The following is a 26705-nucleotide window of genomic DNA, read 5'->3' on the forward strand; positions in this document are numbered from 1 at the left end:
ATCTCTACATGTGTTTGATCATAAAATTGTAGTGAATCTTTAAAATTCAATACATGGGATATAGAAGTTGCATTGCATAACCTAAGGAATACATAGAGGAACTTTAGGGCCTAGATAAAATATTCATGGAATTTATGGTGACTCCTAGTCAATGTCTTAAAAAACTTTACCAAAACATGCTGAATCTTCCTTCAAAGTTTCTCTATTGAGCCTACTCACCTTTGAGCCCTAATATTGACCTTTTGAGAAACATACCCAATTGGGTATTATTTGTCTCACCAAAGTCATCCCTTAAAGGAGGGGATTTGAAGACATAAAGAGATCATTTTATCCATGAACCATGTTTTATCCTTGTGAAACTTAAGATTTCTTAATAGTGCACTCCTAATGATTGCATTTAAAACTCTTCTAAGTAATGCCTACAATCTTTGTATTATATAAAGCATGGAGTCCAAGAAATGAGACTTACAAGGTTTCATTCATTCAAGTCCATTTCTTCGTGGTACCTCCTTTAGTGAGAAACTAACACTCTAGTATAGACTAGAGAATCAATAAACATTCCCTCCATTGAGTAAAGGTTAAGACCTCTCCTCCCATAAGTATCAAATTATATTTGGTAAAACCCTTGTTTGTGAACATTGAATATTGTAGTCTATATGTTGAGTTCAACTAGTTCTAAACTCATCACGAAGTGGTAACATGGATATGAAAAACTTAAAAAATCCATGGGCTCAAAAGTGATAGTATTTGTGACATATATCATTTAAAGGACAAGGTGACTTGATCCTAAGGTAGTTGCTTTTTGTATGAGACAATTTTTATTTATTTAACTTGTAGATACATAGGAGATGCATTTACACAAAATAATCTAAACAGGGTGGTTAGATTTAAAGGGAATAAAGTGTACATACATAGACAATGATTTAAAGTTCATCTTCTACATTAACGGGCATTAGAATTACCTTAAATATATGTTTCCCAAACTATTTTATGGTGGCACATAGTTGATCTACTTCTCCATTTTCATTGTCTAAGTGCTTATCTATTGTAATATGTACTATACATTTTCCTCATGTCTCCTTATGCACTCTTTTTCCTTACATGTGAATAGACATTATTGTTAGATTTCAAAGTGATGTGTTGTGAGTGACATTTACCTATATATAGTATTACTAAATCATTCACAAAGTTGGTACACATATAGTCTTATTGAATCATTTACCTATACATAGTCTCATTGAATCATTTACAAAGTTATTGCACATATTGAAGTTATTGTTTTTTTCTCACAAGTTGTCTTTTAATTAGGAGCTTCGTAACTTATGCATTTTTGTTATCAGGATCAAATAATTAAAAGATACAATCTTACTGAGGACTTTGAAAATCCTTGGATAGTTCTAGGAGGATCTTATCCAGGTGCCCTAAGTGCTTGGTTTAGACTCAAGTTTCCGCATTTGGTCCATGGAAGCATAGCAAGCTCAGCTGTGGTTAATGCGATCGAGAACTATCAAGAATATTCTATACAGGTAAAGAAAAGCCCTTTCCATACCAAAAAGTTAGATTGGTAACAACAATTATCCAAACCTAATACGTTAATAGTCATCAAATAATGTCTTCTACGTCTGTGCATGTATGTCTATGTATAGGAGTATGAAGATCTCTCAATTGCATGCATGCATGCAAGCATGTTGTGTGCATATGTGTGTGTGCGTGCATGTTGCACACTTATACATGCACATGGTAGGTGCATGCATGCATTTTAATGATAAGGACTAAACATGATTAGCAAGTATATGATGATATCAAGATGTAGATGTATTGTGAATTAAGTTTAGAACTAGGAATTGTTTGGTAGTAGGAACTATCCATATAGTGCATAGTAAATTTTCCTCTAAGTGAATAGAGTGCCTTGATCACTCATAACTTCCTTAGAATGATAAGTTCATAAGGAGAAATATTTTGTTGAAATAGAACAGCTTGACAAAACCTACAACTAGGCTATAGTCAATAGGTTCTTGTCTTAGGAGTATAATATTAGAAAAACTTGAAAATTTTATAATAAAATACAATAAAAGGAAATTGTTTTTGAATAACTTATCTTCTAGATAAGCATAAGGGACATCAAATAATGGGTGAAAGTATAAAGTCATGACTTTTTATATAAGTGATACATTTTTGCAAGTTTAATAATGCTAAATACATCAAAAGAGGAGAAACGCCTAGAGTAAATATCATCGCACTTGAGTACATAACACAAGCATTTATGATTTAGAATTTTCTAAAACTAATTTCTAGGGAATTTGAAATTATGTCATTGACTCAAATGAATAACATTGGCATGGAGTCACATTATCAAGGACTTGATCAAATGTACCTTAATATTGACACCTTAACCTATTTAAAGATCATCAAGTTTCTCGATAAAGTCTATTTATGCAACAACTAGGTTACAATGCTTTCATAATAGGATGCCACCAAAAGTGAAGTCATAGTAATAATTGAATGATTCAAAATACCCTAAGTAGGAATAACTACCTTTTGCTTATCTCATAATGTGATGTAGTAATTTCAAATATCTTTTAAAATAATTATGAAACTATTGCCAATTATCTCTTACATGTTATCGCTATGTAGATATGGCTTACATAAAGAATTGTAAGAAAATTTTTGAGAGTGATACTAAAAACAAAATAAAGTGAACTCACTAGCAAACTTCAAAATGAAAACTCAACTATGAATATACGTCTTTCTATCTCTCCTTAAGGACATATGATGCCCAAAGTAGGACAATATACCCAAAACTAGTGATAAACTACAAACCATACATGAAGACTATAATCATTAGATCATGGAGTATAGGATACTTAACCCAATAATAACCAATTGATCAGATTTGGTAGCTTTGTACATTTATAGGAATTAAAGATTGTTGGACTTCCCTTTAGCCTGATGAGATAGAAAAGAAGCCTGTAAAGGCCTAGTAGGCTTTCTGAAAAGCCTAGCATGCTATGTTCATTAGAAGTTACCATGCTAATATCTAACTTGTTATTTTAGTATAGACTAGTCCTAACATTATTACAGTGAAGCCCCAACTTAAACATGCAAAATTATAAACGATTTGTTGTTACCTGTTTCACATAATCATAATATTTGGTAATGTCACAATACAAATAAGTCTATCTTTAGGCTTTTGATTCAACTCAACCTAAACCATGGTAATGTCACAACACAAACAAATCTAGCTTTACACTTTTGATTCACCTCATAATATAGCGATGTGCTTACGAGGTTATATATGTTCGAATGATATGCACGATTTGTTGTTACCTGTTTCACATAATCATAATATTTGGTAATGTCACAATACAAATAAGTCTATCTTTAGGCTTTTGATTCAACTCAACCTAAACCATGGTAATGTCACAACACAAACAAATCTAGCTTTACACTTTTGATTCACCTCATAATATAGCGATGTGCTTACGAGGTTATATATGTTCGAATGATATGCATAAATGGATTGCAACAAGGATAACTAAAAAATAAATTTACTCACTATTATAAATCGTAAGATTCCTTGGAATCAAGTTGACTAAAGGATGTGTCATTTCCTTACTATTGGGAAGATTAGAAAAATACATGGGAGAAATCATTTGATATTATTTGTCATTTGGAATTCTTACAAATCCTTAATTATTGATGAGACAATTTACATATATACTTGGATTTTTGTTTTGATGCATCAAAAGCTAGCCCCCACTAAATTTAGATTATGAAAGATATCTATCTAGGCTAGTCTAGACTACTAAAAATTATTATTGTCATTGGTTTGGGAGGCCTCAAACCTCCAAAAGGCCTCTCGGACCTATGCCGTGCTCCAAGCCTACCTAAATTTGAAATATAGTGAAGACAATTTTCCCTCACGTCTCTCCTCTCTAGGATCTCTCTCTCTCAGAGTTCTTTTTTCCTCTCTCTACCCACTTTTGTTTTTGTTCTTCCCTCCTGTCTTAGAATGAACCCCCCTCTCTCTCTCTCTCCACTTCTCTTTGCATGCTTACCTCCCTCTCTTTGTGCAAATGGCCTACTTTCTACGATATAAGGAGCTCTCTCTCTCTCTCTCTCCACTTCCTTTTTTATTCTCTCCTCCTGTCTCAAAATGAACCATGCTCTCTGTCTGTCTCTGTCTCTGCCTCTCTCTCTCTCTCTCTCAACTTCTTTTTGCGTGCTCTCCTCCCCCCTCTGTTCAAACGGCATGCTTTCTGCAATATAAGGAGCCCTCTCTCTCTCTCTCTCTCCTGCATTTAGGTGAAAGTAAGCTAGGGCCAAGATGTCTATTCAATCACTGAACAAAGGGAGAGGTGTTGTAGCTCTGATGTCCTCTCTCTCTCTCTCTCTCTCTCTCCGACACGCAATGAGAAAGTAAATGAGTAGGGCTATAGGTTTAGTCTCACGGAATGCTAACGGAAGGGTAGTCTAGCAGCGGAGCTCCAATGATAGTGGGGGTGGGGAGAGGTAGGCCTCTTTCTTTTTTCTTTTTGAATTGGAGAGCAAGAGCATCTCTCTCTCTCTCTCTCTCTCTCTCTCTCTCAATCTATGTTTAACAATAATAGGGGTGGGTGGAAGAGCAAGCATATGCGCGCGCGCGCGCACGCGCACACACACACACACACTCTCTCTCAGGACGATGATGGAGGCGGTGAATACGAGCACAGAAAATGAGGCAGCGACATGGGTGATATATGTGGGCAGACATGCGTCTCTCACTCACTCACTCTCTCTCTAAGCAGGGTTGGCACTTGCTCTCTCAACTAAGTGGGCGATAGAATTGTGGCTCAATTGGGATGCAGTGGCAATTGGCTACAGAAGCGATGGAGTAGCGGATAGTGGGCTATAGGAGCAGCCGTGCAATGGTAGTGGGTGGCAGTGAGTTGGTATGCAACGGGCATAAGCAACAATGGCGTGTAGGAGGGGAAAGAGAGACAGAGAGAGAGGGAGGGGGGCGAGGAAGGAAGAAGAAGAAGAAGAAAAGGGGAAAGAGAGAGAAGAAGAAGAAGAAAAGAGAGGAGTGAGTGATAAAAGGACAGAGAGATATTATGTTTTATTATAATTAAAAAGCACGAGATAGAGAGAGAGAGAGGAGAAGAGGAGAGATAAAAGGGGGGAGAGAGAGTGAGAGAGGAGGAGAGAGAGAGAAGGGGAGAAAGAAAGAAAGAAGAATAAGAGAAATAAAAAGGAAGGGAGAGAGAGAGAGAGGAGGAAGAAGAGAAATAAAAGGGTAGAGAGAGAGAGACGAGGATCAAGAGAAGGGGGTAGAGAGAAGAGAGAGAGAGAAGAAGAATAAAATGAAAAGAGGGGAGAGAAGTAAAAAGGGAAGAGAGAGAGAGAAAAGAAGAAAAGAGGGGACATAAATAAAATTGAGAGAGAGGGGAGAAGAAAAGAAGAAAATAGAGGGAAGAGAGAGGAGGAGGAGAATAAGAAAAAGAGAAATAAAAAGGGAGTGAGGGAGAAGAGAAGAAACAAGAGGAGAGAGATGGAGGGGGTAGGACAGAGAGAGAAGAGAGGAGAGAGAAAACAAAAAAGATATGTGGAAGAGAGGGAAAAAAAAAGGGGAGAGAGAAGAGAAATAAAGAGGAGAGAAATGAAAACAAAAAAGAGAGGAGAGAGAAAAGAAAATAGGAGAGAAGAAGAAAAGGGGAGAGAGGGGGAAGAGAAAACAAAAAAGACAAGGTGAAAAGAGAGAGAGAAAGGAAGAGGGAGAGAAAAAAACAGAGAAGAGAGAGAAGAAGAAGAAAAAAGAGGAGATAAATAAAAGGGAGAGATAAAGGAATAAAGAGGAGAGAAATGAAAACAAAAATGGGAGGAGAGAGAGAAATGAAAAAAGGAGAGAGAGAGAGAGAGAGAGAGAGAGAGGGGGGGGGGAAGAAGAATAAGAGGAGAAATAAGAGGGGAGAAACAAAAAAAGACACAAAGGAGGAAAGAGAGAGAGAGGGAGGGAGAGGAAAAAAAGAGAGGAGAGAGAGAAGAAGAAAAAAGAGGAGAGAAAAAAAAGGAAAGAGAAATAAAGAGGAGATAAATGAAAACAAAATAGAGGAGAGACAAAAGAAAGAAGAGAAGAGAGAAGAAGAAGAAGAGAAGAGCTCAGGGATGAAGTGATGGAAGCAAAATTGCCATACATGGAAACTTTCGTTTCCTTGCAAGTTTAGTTCGTGGGCAGCTTTGCACGAAGCGTCCTAGTATTACTTGCATGCAAAGTTGGTGGCAGTGGTAGTATATATATGTATGTATGTATGTATGTATGTATGTATGTATACATACATACATATAAAAGGAAGTGAAGTTGAGGAAAGTGAAATACAATGTGTGGGGGAAGACAATGAGAAAAGTGATTGGTTATTAACAAACTTATAAATCAATAGCACAATAGCATAATAGCTTTATCTCACTCTATCGATATGAAAGCCACAAAATATTTTTAATAGATAGAAAATTTGAAGGAAAGTCTTTCTAGGTATACATGAAATAATTTTTTAAAATTTTAAGGTATATACCTTGTTTGGGGTCATATTTGTAGTCCTTCCAAAAACACATGACATAGGCATAACATGCCCTTGTTGAGCCAAAGTTATTAAGGTTAGCACATTGATATTTAAGGATATATATGAAAAAAATTGGCTTTTCCTTAGAGTATTGCCACATGCTTAGTCCGTATTTGCACCAAACGTAAAGGTGGTTACATATTTAGTAAGTGGGAAAGAAAAAAGGCATGTCACACCTTGCATACTTTACTTATTTGACATGTAAAAGGTTTACTAGGTCCGCACGTGACCTCCCTCTTAGGTAAATACTAAACTTATGAATATTTGGGGCATTTCTTTTGTGGTTTTAAAGTTTTTTTTTTTGGTTACCTTCCTAAACCTCAAAGAGATTGGTGATGACAATCATTACTCTTAAATGTAAAGCTTGCCTTGAATACTTTGTACACTTTTGAACCTCCTTTTTCATTCAATGTTTTTAAAGTAATTTCCTCATCTTTGCAACTTTCTACTTATGCATTTGCTTTTACTATTTCATATCCTTTTATGCATACTTTTTATAATGCATGTAAATTAATATTTTAGAAAGAAATAGTTACATTGCCATATAGGCACCATTCAAGGCAGTCATCCTAGCACTTCTAAGTCTTCCTAAGCTTCTTATGAAAGACCCTAATGGTGCTGCAATTGACTTTGAGACCCTTCAAAATAGTTAGTACTTCATCTCTACTCTTGGCCCAACACAATTTTTAGTGTTAACCAATTTGATCCTTACAAAAAGGTGATCATTTCATTTCTTCCACATCCATATGATCAACAAAATGTCATCCACAATCCATATCTTCAATGTTTCTTTATACATCAATCCTTTTTAAGCCAAAAAGCACTAGTTTGATGTCAATTTTCTTAGCAAAGTCTTCTCTTCGCTTCAACTTGCCTCGAAACCACTTTCACTTCTTTGTAATTCTAGAAAAGATGAGGAATATTTCCTCCTCTATTTTGCAAAAAACACATAGACCTTCATTGATTTTCCCACTCTATCCTTAGTGGGATGTTTATTGATTACAACTTTTATGATGTCAAATTGAGTTTATAGGATGAGGTGGCTTTTCAAACATGCTCAGATATCCTCATGTTCTTTTCTTGGATGGGGGATACCATTTCTTGAAGAATATACTAAACTTCTCTATGTGGCTAAGGTCCTTCTAGAAATATCCTTTCTTCTTTTACTCCAAACTAGCTTTCTTATGGGTGCCACCATTTGATTTGGCTATGTTGTTACATACTATCTTAACCCAAGGCCATTCTTGTTGTTCCTTATCTACAATCTATCACACAAATCCTAGTTCTCTCTCTATAAGCTAGAATTTGGTTCTTATGTACTTAGCCTCAACAAACTCCATAATGTTTGGGTGCCAAATGCCCATCCATATTAAGAGCCCCTTTAACTCCAGTTGTTTAAATATCGATCAAATTTCTCCCATAAAACAATATGATGGGCCAAAAATGTGCTCAAAGACATAGATAACAAGCTTGAGGGAGGCAGGGCATTGCTCATAAATATGCAATCATACCACGTGAATTCAAAATAAGGGATTTTTCAAATGTCATTTTTGCCCAATTTTTATATATAGAAGGGTGCCATATAAAGAGTTATTCACAGATCTAGTAGAAAAGGGGTATGTTTTATTTAGGGAAAAATCATAGATAAGGGTATTTTTAAATAGGCCTTGAATGCAGGTGATATAGAAGATTTATATATAGTAAACCCCTCAAGATAACATGTAGTGACTTATGAATCTCCCCATTTTTCTTGCACCTTGATCCACATTGTGCTCTTCAAAACTCCCCTAAGTTCTTGTCATGTTGTTGTGTATCTTTAACCAACTTGTGATTCTAGGATTGTAATCCTTTTTATAGAATATCTATGAATTCCAATCCCATTAAGTCTCTTTTTTTCATCTTATCTTTTCTAGCCAAGATTTAATGATCAAAGCCCAAGGTTGCTTATAGTCAACTCACTTGAATAGAGAAAACAAAATTATTTGAGACTTTTGCACAAGCCAAGGCACATCCAACCCACCTTGTTCTCTTTGCACCATTACAAATTACCATCATATTGACTCCTTGATCCTTAGCTAGGTAGACACACTAAAATTTAATAGTATTTCCCCAAAAAACAAAGATTGGTATCACACTATCTTCGACACTACCCACTCTCCTTTCAAAGTTGAGTGGTTGTCCTTTCTTGAATAGTATTATGTCCATTGCCTAATTCTCCATCTAGGTCACTCTTTATTTCATGGTTGTATCCACTCCCAACTTGCAACCAAGCTACTTGAAGATCTCTCTTGAGCCAATGGCCCTAAAGTATAGTAATCATGAGTTGGGCTCTTTCAAGCTTAAAAAGGCTAGTTTCGCCTTGTTGATGCTTACCATGAATCCCAATGTTGCAAAATGCTAATTATATATCTTTAGTAGGGCCTCCATTAGTTTCTTTTTTCCCTCCACTACTTTGGAGTTATCATTGGCAATGAATTGAGATAGAACACATTGAACTTTACTTTTAGGTGTCCTCCACATTGTAACATGCCTATCTAACAAATCCAAATGGCACGTATTGTTAGTAGTTTGTGAATAAGTGATCAAGGCAAATACCATTTAGAACCCTTTAGAATAACCAAATATTTGTAACCTTGAACTGCTTAACTCTACCTTGTAGGGGAAGCTCTGCCTCATCCCCACAAGGATAAACCTGAAACTGGGTCTAAATCAATAGTACAATCTCTTATTAGTATTTTCTCGTGTCAGTTTTTGAGATTACTTCATTTCTATTATCCCTCAAAGTGAAATGAGCCATTGCCACACTTAGTTCAAAGAGAGTGAGAAACAAGAGGGAGCGATGCACATTGACCCCTCTACCCATAAGGCATAATCTCGACTTTGGCTCCCTCAAACAAGAGTGGTTGGATGGTCCTTCTTAGCTTATTCTATTCTAACAGAGTTGAGTTTTATGGAAGCCTCTCGGCTAATCAAGAGCACCTTCCCTTGGGAAAGATTCATGGAGGATCTAACCACCTACTTCCCTCAAGGAGCATTTTTAATTTTCTAATTATCCTAACATAATTTAAAAAACTTCATTAATTAATATGTTAAGCAATGTTCCTTCACGTAAGTTGCGTGCACACACAAATATAAGAAAAAACAATCTTTTTGAAATTAAAAATATTTATTCCATTTTACTGTCTTTACTTTTATTCAAATAACTATTCAAGTCCATGTTCGGACTCCATCCAAAGACAAAAAATTAACCACATGAGCTAGCATTAGGGCCTTTGAGGAGATTCAACTCAGGCTCATTGGGGATAAGCTAGTCCCTATGAAGAGAGTTCTTGTGTCTAGTGCTAGTGCTAGCAATTTGGAGTGGTAATCCAACTCCTTTGATAAAGAGCTAGCATATTTAACCTTGGGGGAGGTCTAATATGCACATCTAACAATTAAACTCTTTTAGATGAATTATTCTTAGCATCCACAAACAATGAAAAAACTCCTTTCAATGTGACAAGCAACATGATAGAATATACTTGTGTATGAGTGCTTGTCTAAATCCTAAGCTTACAATCATAGGTTACACATGATTTTAAGTCATATTCTTGGCTCTTAGGTTTTACAGACGAGATGTCTTTCATTGGGCTATCTCATTCTTATTCTAGATAATAAGATGTTGCTTCTATTTGGAGTATCAAAGGCTTTTCTTTTAGAAAGGTCAAAGTTATCTTTTTGTATCACTTCATCAAGGTTTATATTTCTACTTGAGAATAAATAGTCATCAAAATACCTTGTAAGTTAATTTCCCAACAAAAAGGGTTGACAATTCCTAACCCTTACTTGAGAGGTTAATATTTTCTTACCAACATATTTTCATAAGATAATTAGGATAGTTTCTAAACTAATGCTCCTAATTATCACAAGCTCTTTAAATATTCCCTTTAAAATGGAAGTTGATTTTGACATTCAATAAATCAATCATTCCATCATCACAATTTAAACATTTGATAGTTCATGAGTTCTAAAACATGCACTAGGTACCATCATGAGAGGGGTACTCCTATTGGAATTTCCTCTCATATCAAGAACCTATATTTCTTGTCCATCTACTTGGCATCTTAGTTATCCATAAGGATCCTAGAATTCCTAGTAATTGTGATCTAGATTGTTGAATTATTTATCAAATTTTTTAAAATTTCTATTTCATCAAGATTACTTCAACATATAAAGGAAACAACCTAGCCTTGGGTTGGTGTGATGGGAAAGTTGCTCCAAGATGCTACCTCCCATCTAGTTCTAGTGTTTCTTTGTTTTGGGGCCATCTTGTTGGTATGTTCCTTGCTTTCCTTCTTCCTTCAATCTTTGTCAAACTTGTTTTCCCTTAAACCATAGCTCATTGAGGCGTATAGATAGACTCAAAGAAAGTATAGGTGGGATTTTGAGTAGAGAGATGTTTGGCTTAATAGGATAGGCATCATAGCAAGATGAGAGGGGGTCTTTTATGGAAAAGATGGGGTATAAGGGTGGGGTTTAATATTGGTGTAGATAAAGCAAGATGGCAAGGGAACTTGTCAAAGGAGAAGATGCAGTGAAGGTCCACGAGCATGACCCTCATTCACTCTCACTCTCCCTTCTTTATCTCTTTCTATACTTTTTCCTCTTCATCTTCTTACTCACCTTCCTTCTATGCCTCACACACACACACACACACACACACACACACACACACACACACACACACACACACACACACACACACACACACACACACACACACACACACACACACACACACACACACACACACACACACACACACACACACACACACACACACACACACACACACACACACACACACACACACACACACACACACACACACACACACACACACACACACACACACACACACACACACACACACACACACACACACACACACACACACCCCTCTCTCTCTTTGTATCTCACTCACACACTCTCTCTATGTTTCTTAGAATCTCCCTCTTTATCTCACTCTTCTCTCACTCTTCTCTCACTTTCTCTATTTTCTTTCACTCTAAGCTTCTCTATTCTATCTCTCTCCCTCTATCTCTCCCTCTCTTGCTCCTATGCTCTCCATCTTTATCTCTCTCTTCTTTCTATCTCCCTCTTACTCTATCTCTCTCTCTCTAACTCTTACTCTCTTCTTCTCTATCTCTTATTCTCTTGCGCTCTTTTTCTCTCTTCTCTCTATCTCTCTTCCACTCCCACTCTATCTCTTACTCTCTCCCTCTCTAGCTCTCCCTCCCTCCCTCCCTCCCTCCCCTCCCTCCCTCTCTCTCTCTCTCTCTCTCTCTCTCTCTCTCTCTCTCTCTCTCTCTCTCTCTCTCTCTCTCTCTCTCTCTCTCTCTCTCTCTCTCATAATCACATATGAAATAACGAAATATGAATAGCCCAAGCTATATAACATATAGCTTTATATATAATTTTACCTTTCTTGTTGCTTAACAACCTTTATGGAGCCATGTGCAAACTATTCCCCTTGCTATTCACCAAGCTAATCCAAATCAATATTTGCTAGCTTTTGCATCAATCATTATGATGATGGTGAGTATGTCCTTCAATTTTATATGCTTTGATACATCCATGTGCAAACTTTGCTTTGTGGTTGATATGAGGAGTTGAGCCTATCTTTGTGTTGCTAAAAATAATGGCAATGATTTATAGGCGATGATGTTGATTATAAGCTAATGTGAACTGATGCAATGGTGATGATGCACAATAAAATCAAATGTGAAGGTGTTTTAAATAAAAGTAATTTAAAGATTTTATTAACCTTTAGTTACTACAATTTTTTGATAATCTAATACATGATCGGGATTGGGTACATAACCTTTAGTTACGTCACTTTTCTAATAATCCAATACATGATTCGAACTGGGTACATAGGCATTTAGCAAGCTAACATGAAAAAGTAACGGATCTTTAAGTGTTTGGGGATGTTGTAACTTGTATGCATTGGTGACCTTGTAAGGTCAATACTATCATGGAATTCACCTAATGATAGCGAGCTTTTCTTTGGATGGATATGGAGAAACGCCATGCCTCATTTTTTGAAGATCTACTCTTATCTTCCAAGATCAATGTAAGATTTTTGGCAATCCTTAGCTGCTTGGATATCCTATCTTATGGCATTAACTAGTTTATCCATCTCTTCTTGGAGGCTTCTACCTTTAGTGTTGGATAAATAAAATTGAATGGGATGAGGCAATCTTATCAATACAAGGCTTGGAATGGAGTCATCTTGATACTTTGTTGATATGAGGCATTGTATGAAATTTCTGCTAAGGGTAGATATTGAATCCACTATTTAGGTTCTATGTAACAACATGCCCTTAGGATGTCTTCTATGATGTGATTGACTCAATCTATTTAGCCATTAGTTTGCAAATGATATGCCATACTAAAGCATAGTTGAACACCAATAGCTTCAAAGAAACTCTTATGTAATCAAGAAGTAAAGAGAGAATCTTGATCACTAACAATCCTTTTTGGCAATGCATGAAGCCTAAATATTTCCTTGACAAATAATCTTGTGATGTCTAAAGCCTTATAGTTTGTCTTGATGGGTATGAGATGAGCAACCCTTGTTAGTATATATGAAACCATCATGATAGAGTTGTATCTTCCTTGGGTCAAAGGCAACCCTACCATGAAATCAATGCTAATGAATTGCCACATGTTCTAAGGAATATCAAGTGGTTGGAGTTTACCTAGCATTTGGCAATTGAGGCATTTAGTGACATACCTAACTACATCACCTCTAAGCTTTTCCTAGTGATAGAATTTTTTGACTACATTGAGTATCTTAGCATAGCTAGGATGACTTGACAATGGAGAGTTGTGTGCTCCTCAAAGTATCTTATTCTTTAATTTATGGCTAGAGTAGAGAAGCTCTTCCTCAATGGAGAAGTCTTGGTACTTGTTTTGGAACTTATGATCTTGATTCTTAAATTGAATATCCCTTCTTAGCTATTGATACTTAGGGTCTTTGTTTGTTGCTTCTTTCATTATCATTTGGATGATAGGATTATTCATCATTGACACTATAAGAACTAGTGGTTTTTCCTTGAGGATTCTTCTACAATGAGAGCATTGAGAAATGCCTTATGGCTTAAAGAATTTGCAACTATATTCACCTTTCTTGGTCTATATTTAAGTTCAAAGCCATGCTTTTTTAGGACTTCAATCCATCTTTGTTATCTCATGTTTAGATCTCGTTGTCTTAAGACACATTTGAGACTTTTATGATTTGTTATTACCGAGGTGAATTTCTTACCAAGTAGGCAATGTCTCCATAACTTGAGAGTGTGGATCACAGCCAATAATTCTAAGTCATGAGTGGCTTTGACTCTTTAGCTTCCTTGAAAAATAAGCAATTGGATATCCCTCTTGCATAAATACAGAACCCAATGCAAGAGAGCTTGCATTTTTCACAACCTCAAATTCTTGATTTAGATTAGGAAACTTTAAAATGGGAGTAGTCACTAAGATTTTCTTGACTTGATCAAAGTTAGAATACTCCATTGGGATCCATACTATGTAGGTCTATTTCTTTAGCAAGTTTGTAATAGGTGTGGCAATCAAGGCATAATCCTTCATAAAGACTTGGTACCACTCAATAAATCCTAAGAATTGTGCAGTTCTCTTGCTATCATTGTGGACATTCTTGTACATCTTTAGCCTTGCAAGTTCTACAAAAGTTCCTTCTTTTGACCTATAAACCCCAAATATTCAATTTGACTATTGAAGAATACACATGTCTTCTTCTTAACATAAAGTTTATGCACCCTCATTGTTTCAAGAAAAATGTAGAGTTGTGGTTCATATTCCTTATCTTTCTTAGAATAGGTCAGAATATTGTTTAAGAAGATGAGAATGAAAGCATCAAGAGAAGGCTGAAAGATGTATTGCATTAATTTATTGAATGTTGCAAGAGCATTAATTAATCCAAAAGATAAATAAAATGTAGTTTTGGGGATATGTGCTTCCTTTATCTCTATTCCATAGTATCCAAACCTTAAGTCAATCTTTGAAAATAGCTTTGGTCCTTGAAGTCGATCAAGTAACTCATCAATTCTAGGGATTGGATACGTGTTCTTGTGACTTGATTTAGCTAGTGGTTGTCAATGCAAAGACAAATAGTTTCATTTTTTTTTTTTGACATAGGGCTAGGGCTCCCCATGGTGAATTTCTTGATTGAATGTATCCTTGATCTAGTAGTTGCTTGAGTTGTTCTTTTAGGTCAATAGCTTTAGGGATGGATATTCAGTACAACCTTTTTGCAACAGTTGGAGTAGCTCTTGGAATCAGCTTAATTTCATGTGAAGATGGAAGTTCATCTAACTCTTCTAAAAAAATGTCTACATATTCTTTCCTCCAAAAAGGTCTCTTGTTTGAGTCATTGTCCTGAATAATTTTATTGAGTTTGATTAAGGACACATGCAATCCCTTTCTTAGCCCTTGTAGTACTCATGAAGCTTTAGCTAATTAGATTTTTGATTTTCCAACTTTGCCTTGAGTTGTTACTTGATTTCCTTATAGATTTTAGAATGAGACTTAGATTCTTCCACAATGGATGTGATCATCAGTGGGGATTGGCTAGCCCATCCCTAGTAAGCATTCATAAGCACCCAAATTCATGACACGAAACCTTGAACTTGTGGGATCATTGCATATATCAAACTCTACATTCCTAGTTTGCTGTGATAACATAATTTCTTGTCCATTTGCTAACTCTACCAAGAATTTAGTTGCTGGTGTAAATTTTATGCCTAGTTTTATGTAGATTTTGGAGAAATAAATAAATGAGTAGTTTTGTAATCTATCAAAATTCGGAAGGTTTTACCTTGATGGTTCATCAATGTTCAAATAATTGAGAATTGGTAGTTTGCTCCCTTGAGACTCTAGTGTCTCTACACCACTCCTTACACCAAAGACATGCTTTCCTTGTTAGCTTCAATCCCTCATAGGTTCAATCTAGACTTTAGTTTCCATCTCTACATTCTTAACCTTCCCATCAAATTCAAGAGGTTTTATTTTCTTGAGAGGGGATTTCTTCTCTTGCAACTCAATAGGATTAATGCCAGCAACTAGAATAAGTTAATATGCTCAATGCCACCCTCATAAGGTGCTACCAATGATCCATGGTGTTCTAAGTTATAAGGCCCCCATTATGAGGAGAACCCATGTGTGAGCATGGACATTGTTTGGGTCTTGACTTGTATTAGATGAGGTCTATTTGACTAGATGGCAAAAAGGTGACCTTTGTAGATCTAGCCTTTGGGTTAGATAGAGTCGTTATATTGGTAGCAACTTGAGGCACAATGCATCAAGTTGTGGGGTGTGGGACCTAGCGGTAAAGGGAATATTCATTGGCCAATTAGAGAAGGTTAATAATACGGTCAAACATGCCAACTAGACTACCTTCTCGGGCTATAAAAGTAAGACTCCATCATTAATTGATCTTTGCCCAGTTTGATTCTTCTAGCTACCCTTAAGCTCTTCGCTTATCATCAGTTTGGATTGCCATCTAAGCTTCATAGTGGAAGTGCATAGGTGAATAAAGCCATCTTTATATTAGTTCATTTGAAATTAAAGAAATTTATGTTCTTCTCATATTTGGAGTGTGTTCTCTACTCCTTGCTTAGTTCTATCTACTATACCATGTAATTTCTATAGAATATTTTGGTTTACAACATGCACATAGCTAGTTTAATGACATTCAATATAACTCTTCTCACACTTTAATGTAATATTTTTCAAAATTTGTTAATCTTGTACAAGTAAGAAATAAGTAACATCTTTTGTTTCAAATTTTCCAATAGCCAAAGCTATTAAAATAGAGGAATGAACCCCCTAAGTTCTTGGAACTATGTGATCCAAATGGCTTTGAGGTGGTTCTTGAAATTTGTTTCTCTTTGTTCCCTAACTCATGTTATTTGTGCAAGGAAAACATACACATTTCATGCCTATGCCCTAAGAAGAATGCTTAGAAAGAGGACCTTGTGAAGTAGTAAGAGGTGCAAGAACTCAAAGCCCCTCTACCCTAAGAAGGAGAATGTACCCTAAGAAGAATACTTAGCAAGAGGACCTTGTGAAGTAAGAGGTGCAAGAACTTAAAGCCCCTCTACCCTCTACTTCCAAGAGTGCTCCCAAGAAGATGGACCCTAGAAGCAACCTATGTAGGATGTGGCCTCAAATATGGATAATGTAGCTAAAAATGGCATTTAGAAGGAGAATATGGCTCTTAAAGGAGGCTAGTAGATAGCCAAAGCAACCAAGTAAAAAATGAATGTTTCCCTCAAATAGCTCACTTGCACTCCCTTAGTGGACAAGAACATCTTTGCACAGCTATTGATGGTGTTATCAATATGATGATGCGCATGGATCCCCACATCTCTTGGAATGTTAGGGGGATTACCTTAGAGAAGAGAAAGAAGATATGCCACAATTTGATTCAAAAGCACAAGCCAATTGTGGCAACATTATAAAAGACTAAGTTGGATGAAGGAGTTGAGAAGCTTGCACTCTTGAGCTTTTCTATGTTTGCTGATTCCTATGTGTGTGGGAGAAGGGGCACTCTACTTTCTATTAAGGCTATCCTTAGCCCTAGAAACTAGATAATGGCTCCATTGTAATTATAAAGGTGTCAATAGTGGTGAAGAAATATTTGTTTAGTCCATATGCACCCCCCAACTTGTCATCTTCCAAGGCATCACTGTGGGCCATGATTAGTGATACCATCCCCAATTCTCCTACCTTCTTAGTAGGGGATCATAATGTGATGTTTAGGCTAGAAGGTAGGTTGCATGGCTTTTGGTCTATGACTAGTATTGAGCATGAGACTTGGCATGACTTGGAACTAACACTTGATCTTTGAGATGTGGCCTTTCTCAATTAGCTACTTGTGGCCAAAAAAACAAGTTGGATTTAGTTGGTGTCCATGTAGACTTTACTAGACAAGCTAATCTTGATGCCTGTAGCTAACCTTGGGCCTCAAGGTGAGAATGTTGACTTTAGAAGTCACCTTTAATCACCTCTAATCATCTTTTAGGTTGGTCTTATCAGGGAGAACCTCTAATAGAACTCCTTCCTTTTGCTTTAGCACCTCCTATCCTAAGGAGAAGTAGTTTGTAAAGTTTCTAGAGCAAGTATGGTGCTTTGCTAGCCACTCTACAATATTGCTTATCTTTTGATGACTTAGGTACCTAGATGCTATCACTACTTATGCTAAGTAACATTGGAAGAATATTGTTATTAAAATGAAGGATGCCAATGCTACTATGATCATCTACTCATCCCTATTTCTAGCTTTAAGGCCTCAGTTCTTCATTTCCTATTTTGTGAGTGTTGAATCCTACATGAAGAAATTCAATGTGGATAAGATTAATGCAACTAGGTCTTACTTTAAGGACACTTGGGAGATTATGGGGGATGCCCCCACCCCTCTTCTTTAGTGCTCTGAAAGGTATGCATAAGAAGGAGTTGATTGTATATCTTGAAGCTCCATTGGATAATAAAGTTTATGATGATTGGAGGATCATTTTTGTCTTCAAGGATCACCTTCCAACTACAATGGGCATGAAGGATCTAACCCCTGGTCCAAAAGTATGAGTCTAAAGTTGTGGCCTTTTTCGAATATTTTTCCAATCCTGTTCCCCCTAGAGAGGCCCTACTCCTTGAGCATCCCTTCACCTTGGATGAAGTTAAGTAGGTTGTCCTCTCAATAAAACATGGCAAAGCTCATGGTCTAGGTGGCTTGCTCCTTGAGTTGTCTCAAAGTATTTGGGAAACCTATTATGTTGACTTAGTGGACCATCTAAATTGGGTAATGGAGGTTTGGCTTCCTCCCTAGTTAGGTACATCAAGGTTTGATAAAGCTTGCTTCCAAGTTAGTTGATAGATTCCTTTGCATTGGAATTTGTTAACGATGCTCTTATTTTTCTACAAAGTGCTAGCTAAAGTCTTAGCTTTTAGAGTTAAGAATCTGCTTTCTCAAGTTATTCATTCCTCATAGTTTGGGTTTGTCTTTGGCTATAAGATACAAGATGCCATATGTAATCTGATACTCTTAGTGGACTTTTACCTTACTAACATGGACTTAGACAAGGTCTATGGCTGTGTTAGCTAGGGATTTATACTATTTACCTTGCAAGCCTTTGGTTTTGATCTGGTTTTTATTAGCATGGTAGCTACTTTGTTCAATAATTCTTTTGTTGTGGTAATGATGAATGCTGTGGCCTTTACTACACTCCTTTTGAAAAATTGCATTTGATAGAGTTGTCATCTAGCACCTCTCCTTTTTGCACTAATAATAACGGATCCCCTCCTTAGAAGAATTGATAGGAGTGTGATTGATGGTGTAATCAAAAGTTTTTATTTCCTTGATGGTATTAATATTGTTGCCTAGCTCATTTGCAAACAACAACATGATCATCATTGAGGAAGATAAGAATTCAATAGACAACTCTTAAAGCTCTATGAAGAGTTTGGTCTACTTTTGGCCTCCCAGATTAGCACTATCGGGGAAAAATTAGTCCCCCTTGTCATATGGAGGACCTCAGGGGTGGGTTGATTATGGTTTGAGATTAACTATGATGGGTGAAGTCTGTTGGTATTTTGGCTATCACTTGAGAGTGGGAGTCTCCCTAACACAAGAGCTTTCTTGGTTTAAAGTTAAGATTGAAGCTAAGGTGGCCAAATGGTCTGAGTTCCATCTGTCTCTCATGGGTAGGCTTACTGTGGCTATTCTTACCCCCATGTTAGTTTTTGTGGGCTCAATCCTACATTTTTAGTAATTTACCTTGGACCTAGATTCAAAGGATTTTTCTCTAATTTTTATGGTAAAGGGACAACATAGTTCCTTCTCTCAACTCTCGTGGTACACTTTGATAGTTGTAAATCTAATGGGGAGTTTAGATTAGATAATCTTCATGCAAAGATCATTAAGATCCCCCTCTCTACATTTGGTGCAAAAGGCATGAAACAACAATCCTCCACTTTTTCTTTAAGTGTCTCTATGTGAAACCAATTTGGGCTAAACTCAAAATTTGACTAGGGATACTAGCTCCCAGATGCTCTACCAGTGAGTCTACACTCTTTGGTGATGCCTTTGGTGTGTTGATCAAGCCAATTCGAGGTTATGGGCTTTGCTTTGCATTATTGTGATCATGCATATTTGACTTGTAGAAGCAAGTCTAGATATGCCTAAATTGGACTTATGGAATTTGCCTTGCATATTAGGCATATTTGGACTTTTAGGAATAAATCTATTTGTGCATCTAAGTTTAGTTACCACCTGATGATTAGGATCTTTGATTTAAGGGCCTACATATTAGTAGTTGTTGGCAAGTTGAAAGATATACGTGGGACTTTCAAGCTCTTAGTTATGAAGTTGTCCCTAAGTTCCTAGACTTTGTGCCTAGAGGCATTTTTAAATGTTGTATCTTTTTTTACAAAATTTTTGGGTAATAATTATTTCTCTAAAAAATGGAATGACCTATAGTTTTTTTCTAAAATCCCAAATAGCCATATGTAAGAACTCATTGTGCATGTCAATATATGAGATTTGTATTTTAATGCTTCCATATGCCAATTTATCACTAAATAATACTATTACATCCAAAAGATAAGAATCTATCAACATCCAAACTTTAACGATAACCTTATATATTTAGTTTTTACTATGATACATAATAGGATCTATTTGGCAAATAAAAGAAGCTTGATACTCTCTTGAAATACAAGTTTATGATTTGATGGATGAAGCAAGGGAGCTTATATATGTTACATTTATGAGGGTTTGGAAATTTAGCACCAAGATTTAAAATCAAGGATGAAATAAAAAAGTTTTTGGGATCTTTAATGAGTTCTAACAATTTATACTTTGTTTCTCATGTTAGGTTGGAGACTCATTGGGAAAGGCATGTGGGGACATATATAGAAATATCACAAAAGTCTTACAAACACAACTTGCAGAGAATCCTTATAAGACCAAGTCCCTTTTCAATGCAACCCAGGTTCAAAATTTTGAAAATTTAAAAACCACATTATGCTTATTTTTATAATCAATCTTTGAGTTCCAAAAAGTATGAAAGAGGATAAATGAACAAAATCTCAAGAAGTAGTATATGACTATGACTAGTGAGTTTGTAAATTACTCTACTCTAGAAAAACTTTTTGCATATATTAAATAGACGTCATAACATAGTGTCATGAAATTTTATGGTGTTCACATAATTTTGAAAAGTGTATGTGTACACATGCATGTGCATGTTCTATATGTGTGTGTGTGCAGGTGTCTGTATGTGTGTGCATGATAATGTGTTGGCAATCAACGTTGTTTTACTAGAACCACTTCTTCAATTAAGTATTTGTCGCTATCTCATTAGTTGAAACATTAGCCTATTCCTTACTCTTGAGAGATCTCAAAGACTTCAAGGTTAGAGACTCAAGAGTAATAGCATGGGTTATCATGCATTATATCTCCAGCAACATGACCTCCATTAAGATTTTCTGATAAATTTTGTAACCCCATTAGATTGAGAAAGATAGGAATGATTTTTGGTGCTTAAACAAAGCACTAAGATGGTGGGAAAACAACCTCAAAAACTTGTAGAAGAATAGGCTCTATGGAGGCCCTTTTTTTTGAAGATGCATAGTTGAAGCTTTGCTAGTAGGCCAAAAAATAGAAAGACGATGCATTATTTCATGTGTACTTTGGATAATACATCTCCTTTGATAATTGTTAAATCATTTTTGGAATAGATGTCACAATGAGTTCTATTCTCTTTGTGCATTAATGTTATGATGAACAATGGTACACAAAAAAGGAAGTGTATGTATGCATACACACACACATGCATGTGTATGTGTGTGTGCATGCATGTGCACACACACATGTGTTTGCATGTGTCATGTGCATGTGTGGTCATGCATGCATGTGCATGTTACAAAAGTACTAAAGCATTAGAGACTACAAGGAGTTTAGAGCAACATATGGTCCTAGAAGAAATTATTGTTGTAAAAATTTTTAAAGTGAAAAAATTAAACCATGCATTATGGGAAGAACACATGGACTTAAGTTTATAGAAGAAAGAAATCTTGGAAGTTTTGTGAAGGTAGTTCAAATACCATAATTGACAAAGATGAGTTGTAGGATGTGTTAGAAGATAGGCATAGGAACCCACCGTAAGCAAAGGTGTATGAGGGCAGATGGGTGTGAATAGCCTGAAGGACAGGGGAAACCCTAACCCTAGCCAGGAAGAGGATATATAAACAACGTATGGGTCACTATCAAAGTGTGAGATAGAGTGTACCCAAGTTGTACCTTGAGCAACTTAGTAAACAAGATTTTGCTCTTGTACTTTGAGCTCCTATCTCCCTCTTGTGCACACTTTTCTTGCTGCAACTCTGGTTTTCCATATGGTATCAGAGCCTTCTTTGATTCTTTTGGCTTTCTCAAACCTCAGCCTCACTAAGTGAACAAGAAAATCTTCATTTCTCTCATATTGGACCTTTAAACTCCATAGCCAGCTTGACTTCCTGACCTTGGAGGACTTGGGGAAGCCAAAGGAGAGCATTTCAGCTCCTGGCTTCAACTAAGAACTTATTCCCTGACACAAGGTGACCACTCTTGGCACATCAAAGGGCAGCATTGGGCAGCATGGTAGACGACATTGAAAAAATTCTCAAAATGACACAGATCTGCAGACGTCGACTTTCGGAGATTAGCGTGACTTGAATACTCAACAATCTCTCCAACAATCATAGGGCTTACAAAGCCCCTATTAACCCCGAGTCAAGATAGCGGAAAATGAAGGAAAAAGCAGAAAAAGCACGGAAAAAGAGCAAAGACACGCAGACGACTGCTAAAGCTAAGCCGAGACAAAAAGTGCAATTTTAAATGAAAGGCGCCTCAAAAACTTGGAAAACTCTTGTAAAAGAGCGCTAGGCTCCCTCCTGTGCCAATTGTAAAATATTAGATGGGTGTAGGCTAAAGGCATAGTGCTAGAAGAGTAAAATGGAAAAAGGACCTTGCCACAATGGCCGGTCATGTAAAAAAGGGGATGGGTGCCCATGGGATTTTAGGGCTTGTATATAAAGTTCAAAAAAATGAATGGAAGCTCATTCTTTGGTGTGTGGCTAACAAGAGCTCTTATCTTCTTCTCTTCTTCTCTTCCTTCTTACTTGTGTGTGCTCTTGAGAGAGGGAGTGTGAGTGTGAGGGAGTGAGTGTGTGGGAGTGAGGGATCAAGAGGGTGAAGCTCTTCACCATCCCCTCTTCTCTTCTTCTCTTCTCTTCTCTTCTCTTTTCTCGTGCGCACGGCTATGGAGGATGGAGCTTGGTGATGGAGGAGGCTTGAGGATGCTTGAGCTTGCATTAAGAATCGTGGAGCTACCGAGGTGTGTGAGGGAGGAGGCTACTCACATCGACATCAAGGTAAGCTCACTACACTCGTAGGATCGACGGCGCGTCGGCTAGGTGAGAGATAGCCATTAGAGCTCGCTTGAAACGCTTGAAGCAATAAGCGGTCCGTGGATCTTGGCGGTTGAGCGTGAGCTCCATCTACATTTTGGTTCCATTGCCGGGACCAACGGATTCAAGCTTGAGCACTTGCGCGCCTCATATCGAGCATTGAAGTAGGGGATTCATTGCCGAAACAGAGCTTGAGATAGGTAGGAAGATTGGGTGTTTTTGATCTTCAAAGACAAGTAAGTATTTTGGGACATTTTGTGTGTTTGACGATTGGAAAACATGGAGAAATTATTTTAGTTTTTTGCTTTCGATTCTTGTTGCGTTTAGAGTAGGCTAACATTAGGAAATCGCACCCGAGAGGCATAGGGTTTGCTGCTATAAAACAGGGAGAAAATCGGAAAAAATAAGTGGAAAATGGAGGAAATGCTCATTTGAATGTGTAGGAATCGCAAGAAGAGTGATCGGTAACATCTGGATAATGTTTAGCAGGGGTATAAGTTCTTGGAGGGCAAGGAAATCCTCATTTGCAACTAGTTGAGAGAGAGAGAGAGAGAGAGAGAGAGAGAGAGAGAGAGAGAGAGAGAGAGAGAGAGAGAGAGAGAGAGAGAGAGAGAGAGAGAGAGAGCTTGGGTGACCCATTTCGATCGATTAGTGCAAGGAGTTACGTTGCTATCGGCGATCCCCAGGTATATAGATCTCTTCCTCATCACTCTAGCATCATTCCTGTTAAATCTTGTAGCTTGTAATAATCAACACCTTGAGATTTTTGACGATTTCATGCTCGAAAGTGCATTCGGGTTAGTGGGATCAGACATCCGATCCAATGTCCGATTTTGAGAATCGGATGCTCGGACAACTGTCCGATCGGACCATCCTGTCCGATTTGACCACTCGGACCAACCCGTCCGATTTTGGAAATCGGACCACTTGTCCGATCGGAAGCCTCGTCTGATCGAGGCAATCGGACCCACCCTTGTCTGATTCGTAGAATCGGACCCACGGATTAGGACACGTCAGCAATCGGACCACCCACCTAGTTCGATCGGACCACTTGTTCGATTTTCAAAATCGGACACTTGACCCCTATCCGATTCGGACAGCTCAAAATCGGACCCACCTGGTCCGATTCTGAGAATCGGGCCACTGGTAAATCGGACGTCCGATTCTCAGAATCGGACACACCCTTAGGCAAAAAAAAGAAAACATAAAAAATTGACCCTCGCGACCGAGTGGAAGCGCAACCCGCTCTAGGACAACATAGCGAACACCTTGTAGGCAGTTTCTGACATAGGAGTCATGATCAAGGGACAGGAGGACAGTGCTGGAGCACTCCCCAGCAACTTGACACGTTGAGAATGGAAATCCAATCATAGGACTTGTGATCGACCCCCGAGTGAACAGCAAGAAGCAGCGTAGACCCTAGAATCCGCTAGAACAGCCAGGACTTGAGCGACAAAGCTTATCAGGCCCGAGACGAGACAAGAGGGCGTAAGGCATATAGAGATTGTTTGCTGCACTCACATTGAATTCCGCACTTGAAGTACACATAAGAAAGCTGAAAGCCAGATTGACCACAAGTGCACGAGAAACGACACACACTGAGTGATCATAAAGTGAGGATTGTATTCAATAAGTCAAGGAACTCACTCAGATAAAACCACTCAAGGAACCCACCAGCAGGAGAGAACCAAGACATAGACAAACCATCAAAGCACAGAGTAGGACCAAGCAAGGAGCGCCAACGATGTGGATCTGTCAAGTTTATTCAACCTGATCGCCAGCTTAGTGGAGCGCGAGAACTCGACCATGGCGGAAGAGAGCTTAGACCATCGGTATAATGAGGAGTTCGTTTTGAAAATATTCCCAGATGCTATTCAGCAGCTAGTGAGCAGTTACGACACGCACGCCCGGTACGAGCACTGCGGCAGGACATCAGACGCAATCATCGGGGCGCAGATCTAGAAGAGGAGAGAAGGCTAGCCCGCAAAGAGGAGAGAAGGCTAGCCCGCAAAGCATTGCAGAGCATAGCCGAGTACAATAGGGATCAGCAGGCTAGGAGCCAAAGGCAAAGCATGGAGCTGCATGAGGTGCAGTGAGTGCTGAACTTAGCTGGCCGAAACCGAACAGACCATGAGAGAGCACTAGAGGGAGACTTGACGTTGAGCGAGCTTCTCATGAAGTGGCTGCTTGATAACACAGCAGCAGAGCAGAGTTCCACCGCACTAGTGACGTCGCTGCTCGCAGGATTAGGGGCAAGCCAAGGCTCAAAGCGCCAGGCCAAAATACCGATTGTTGCCAAGCAACTCGATAAGTACCAACCTCATGACGACCCATACAGCTTTGTTGAGCAGTTTGAGCAAGTCTACGAAGCCAATGGCCTCAACGACCAAACTCAACGCTCGCAAGCGTTTGGGATTTGCCTAGGCGACAAGGGTAGGATGTGGTATATGAGCTTAGATGCTGCAGAGCGTGCCAATTTCAATAGCCTCAAGGATCTCTTCATTAAGAGATTTGCGAGCTTGGATACTCCGATAATCTACTAGTATGCTTGATGAACGTCAAGCAGAAAGAGAAGGAGGACATCCGCGACTACGTAACCCATGTGAGGAGCCTCTTCAAGAGAATCCCTATGGGCGAGCGACCGACTGAAAGAGCAGTTTCGACTGTGTTCATAAGTGGCATTCGGGAAGAGGAGTTATATAAGGCTTTGGCAGGCAATTCGAGCTTGCAGCGAGATGCGATAGCTAGAGTGTTTGAGGAAGCCATCAGAGTCAATGATCAGTTGGAGCGGAACTCCAGGAGCTCAAATCTAGAGGAGACCAACTCGCGAAGCTCAGAGAGAGTGTCAGCCTCTAGTGAGCGATCAATCCCATCATCCCAAGATAAGGGGAAAGCCACTAAGACAGACCAAGGCTTGGCTGATGTCAAGATGGAACTAGCCAAGTTGCAAGACATGTTGAGACGACCAACACGCCCGCACATCCAATGCGTGTACTGTGGCGGAAACCACTTGCCGGCCGAGTGTCAAGACCCTAGGTCAAGACCTTGTGCTAACTGCGGTAGGTTTGGCCATGATATCGCGCATTGTAGATTACCAAGAAGACTTCCGTACTCGTGCATTGTAGCCATTCTTCGGAAGGGGAGCCCCATTGGCTCTTCCCATGCCTAACGATATGAAACCAGCCGTCCCTAGAATGGACATAAACCCTACAGGCATTCCTAGACCGCCTGGTCCTTACGTGACCCATCCACCAAGCGACACTCCAGTCCACTACGTGGAGGAGCCGAATGAGGAAGAGACCTACATATACCCTTACGTCTCGCACGACGACGAGGGCAACGCGGTCCTCATGGATTATCGACCCGTGCCGGTGATGGCGTTAGGAAGGGGATGAGGTAGAGGCCTAGGGGGCAGATGCATGATCCAATCATCTGTTGGACTTGTGGTCACCCAGGTCATGTTTCATCACGCTGCCCTGAAAGAGAGCAGCAAAATAGAGACAAGGCGGATCAAAGGTGTTTAGAGTGTGGAATCACCCATCTCTTCATCGATTGCTCAAAGCAAAAGCCATCTGCTAGCTCAGCCAATGTACCATCTGT

The 26705-nt window shown here is 38.4% G+C and overlaps 1 protein-coding gene across 1 annotated transcript in view; it reads left to right on the forward strand.

Moving 5' to 3' along the window:
* LOC148029428 (putative serine protease EDA2) overlaps positions 1-26705 on the forward strand; it is a 133855-nt gene that overhangs the window by 5942 nt on the left and 101208 nt on the right. Inside the window, exons 4-5 of the mRNA XM_087688707.1 lie at positions 1341-1526; positions 20531-20647. Of these exons, the coding sequence (XP_087544833.1) occupies positions 1341-1526; positions 20531-20647 (303 nt within the window). The remainder of the gene's footprint in view (positions 1-1340; positions 1527-20530; positions 20648-26705) is intronic.

This window comes from Lygodium microphyllum, chromosome 11, assembly GCF_053477565.2.
Source record: "Lygodium microphyllum isolate KBCC chromosome 11, Lygodium_microphyllum_v1.1.10, whole genome shotgun sequence".
NCBI lineage: Eukaryota > Viridiplantae > Streptophyta > Polypodiopsida > Schizaeales > Lygodiaceae > Lygodium > Lygodium microphyllum.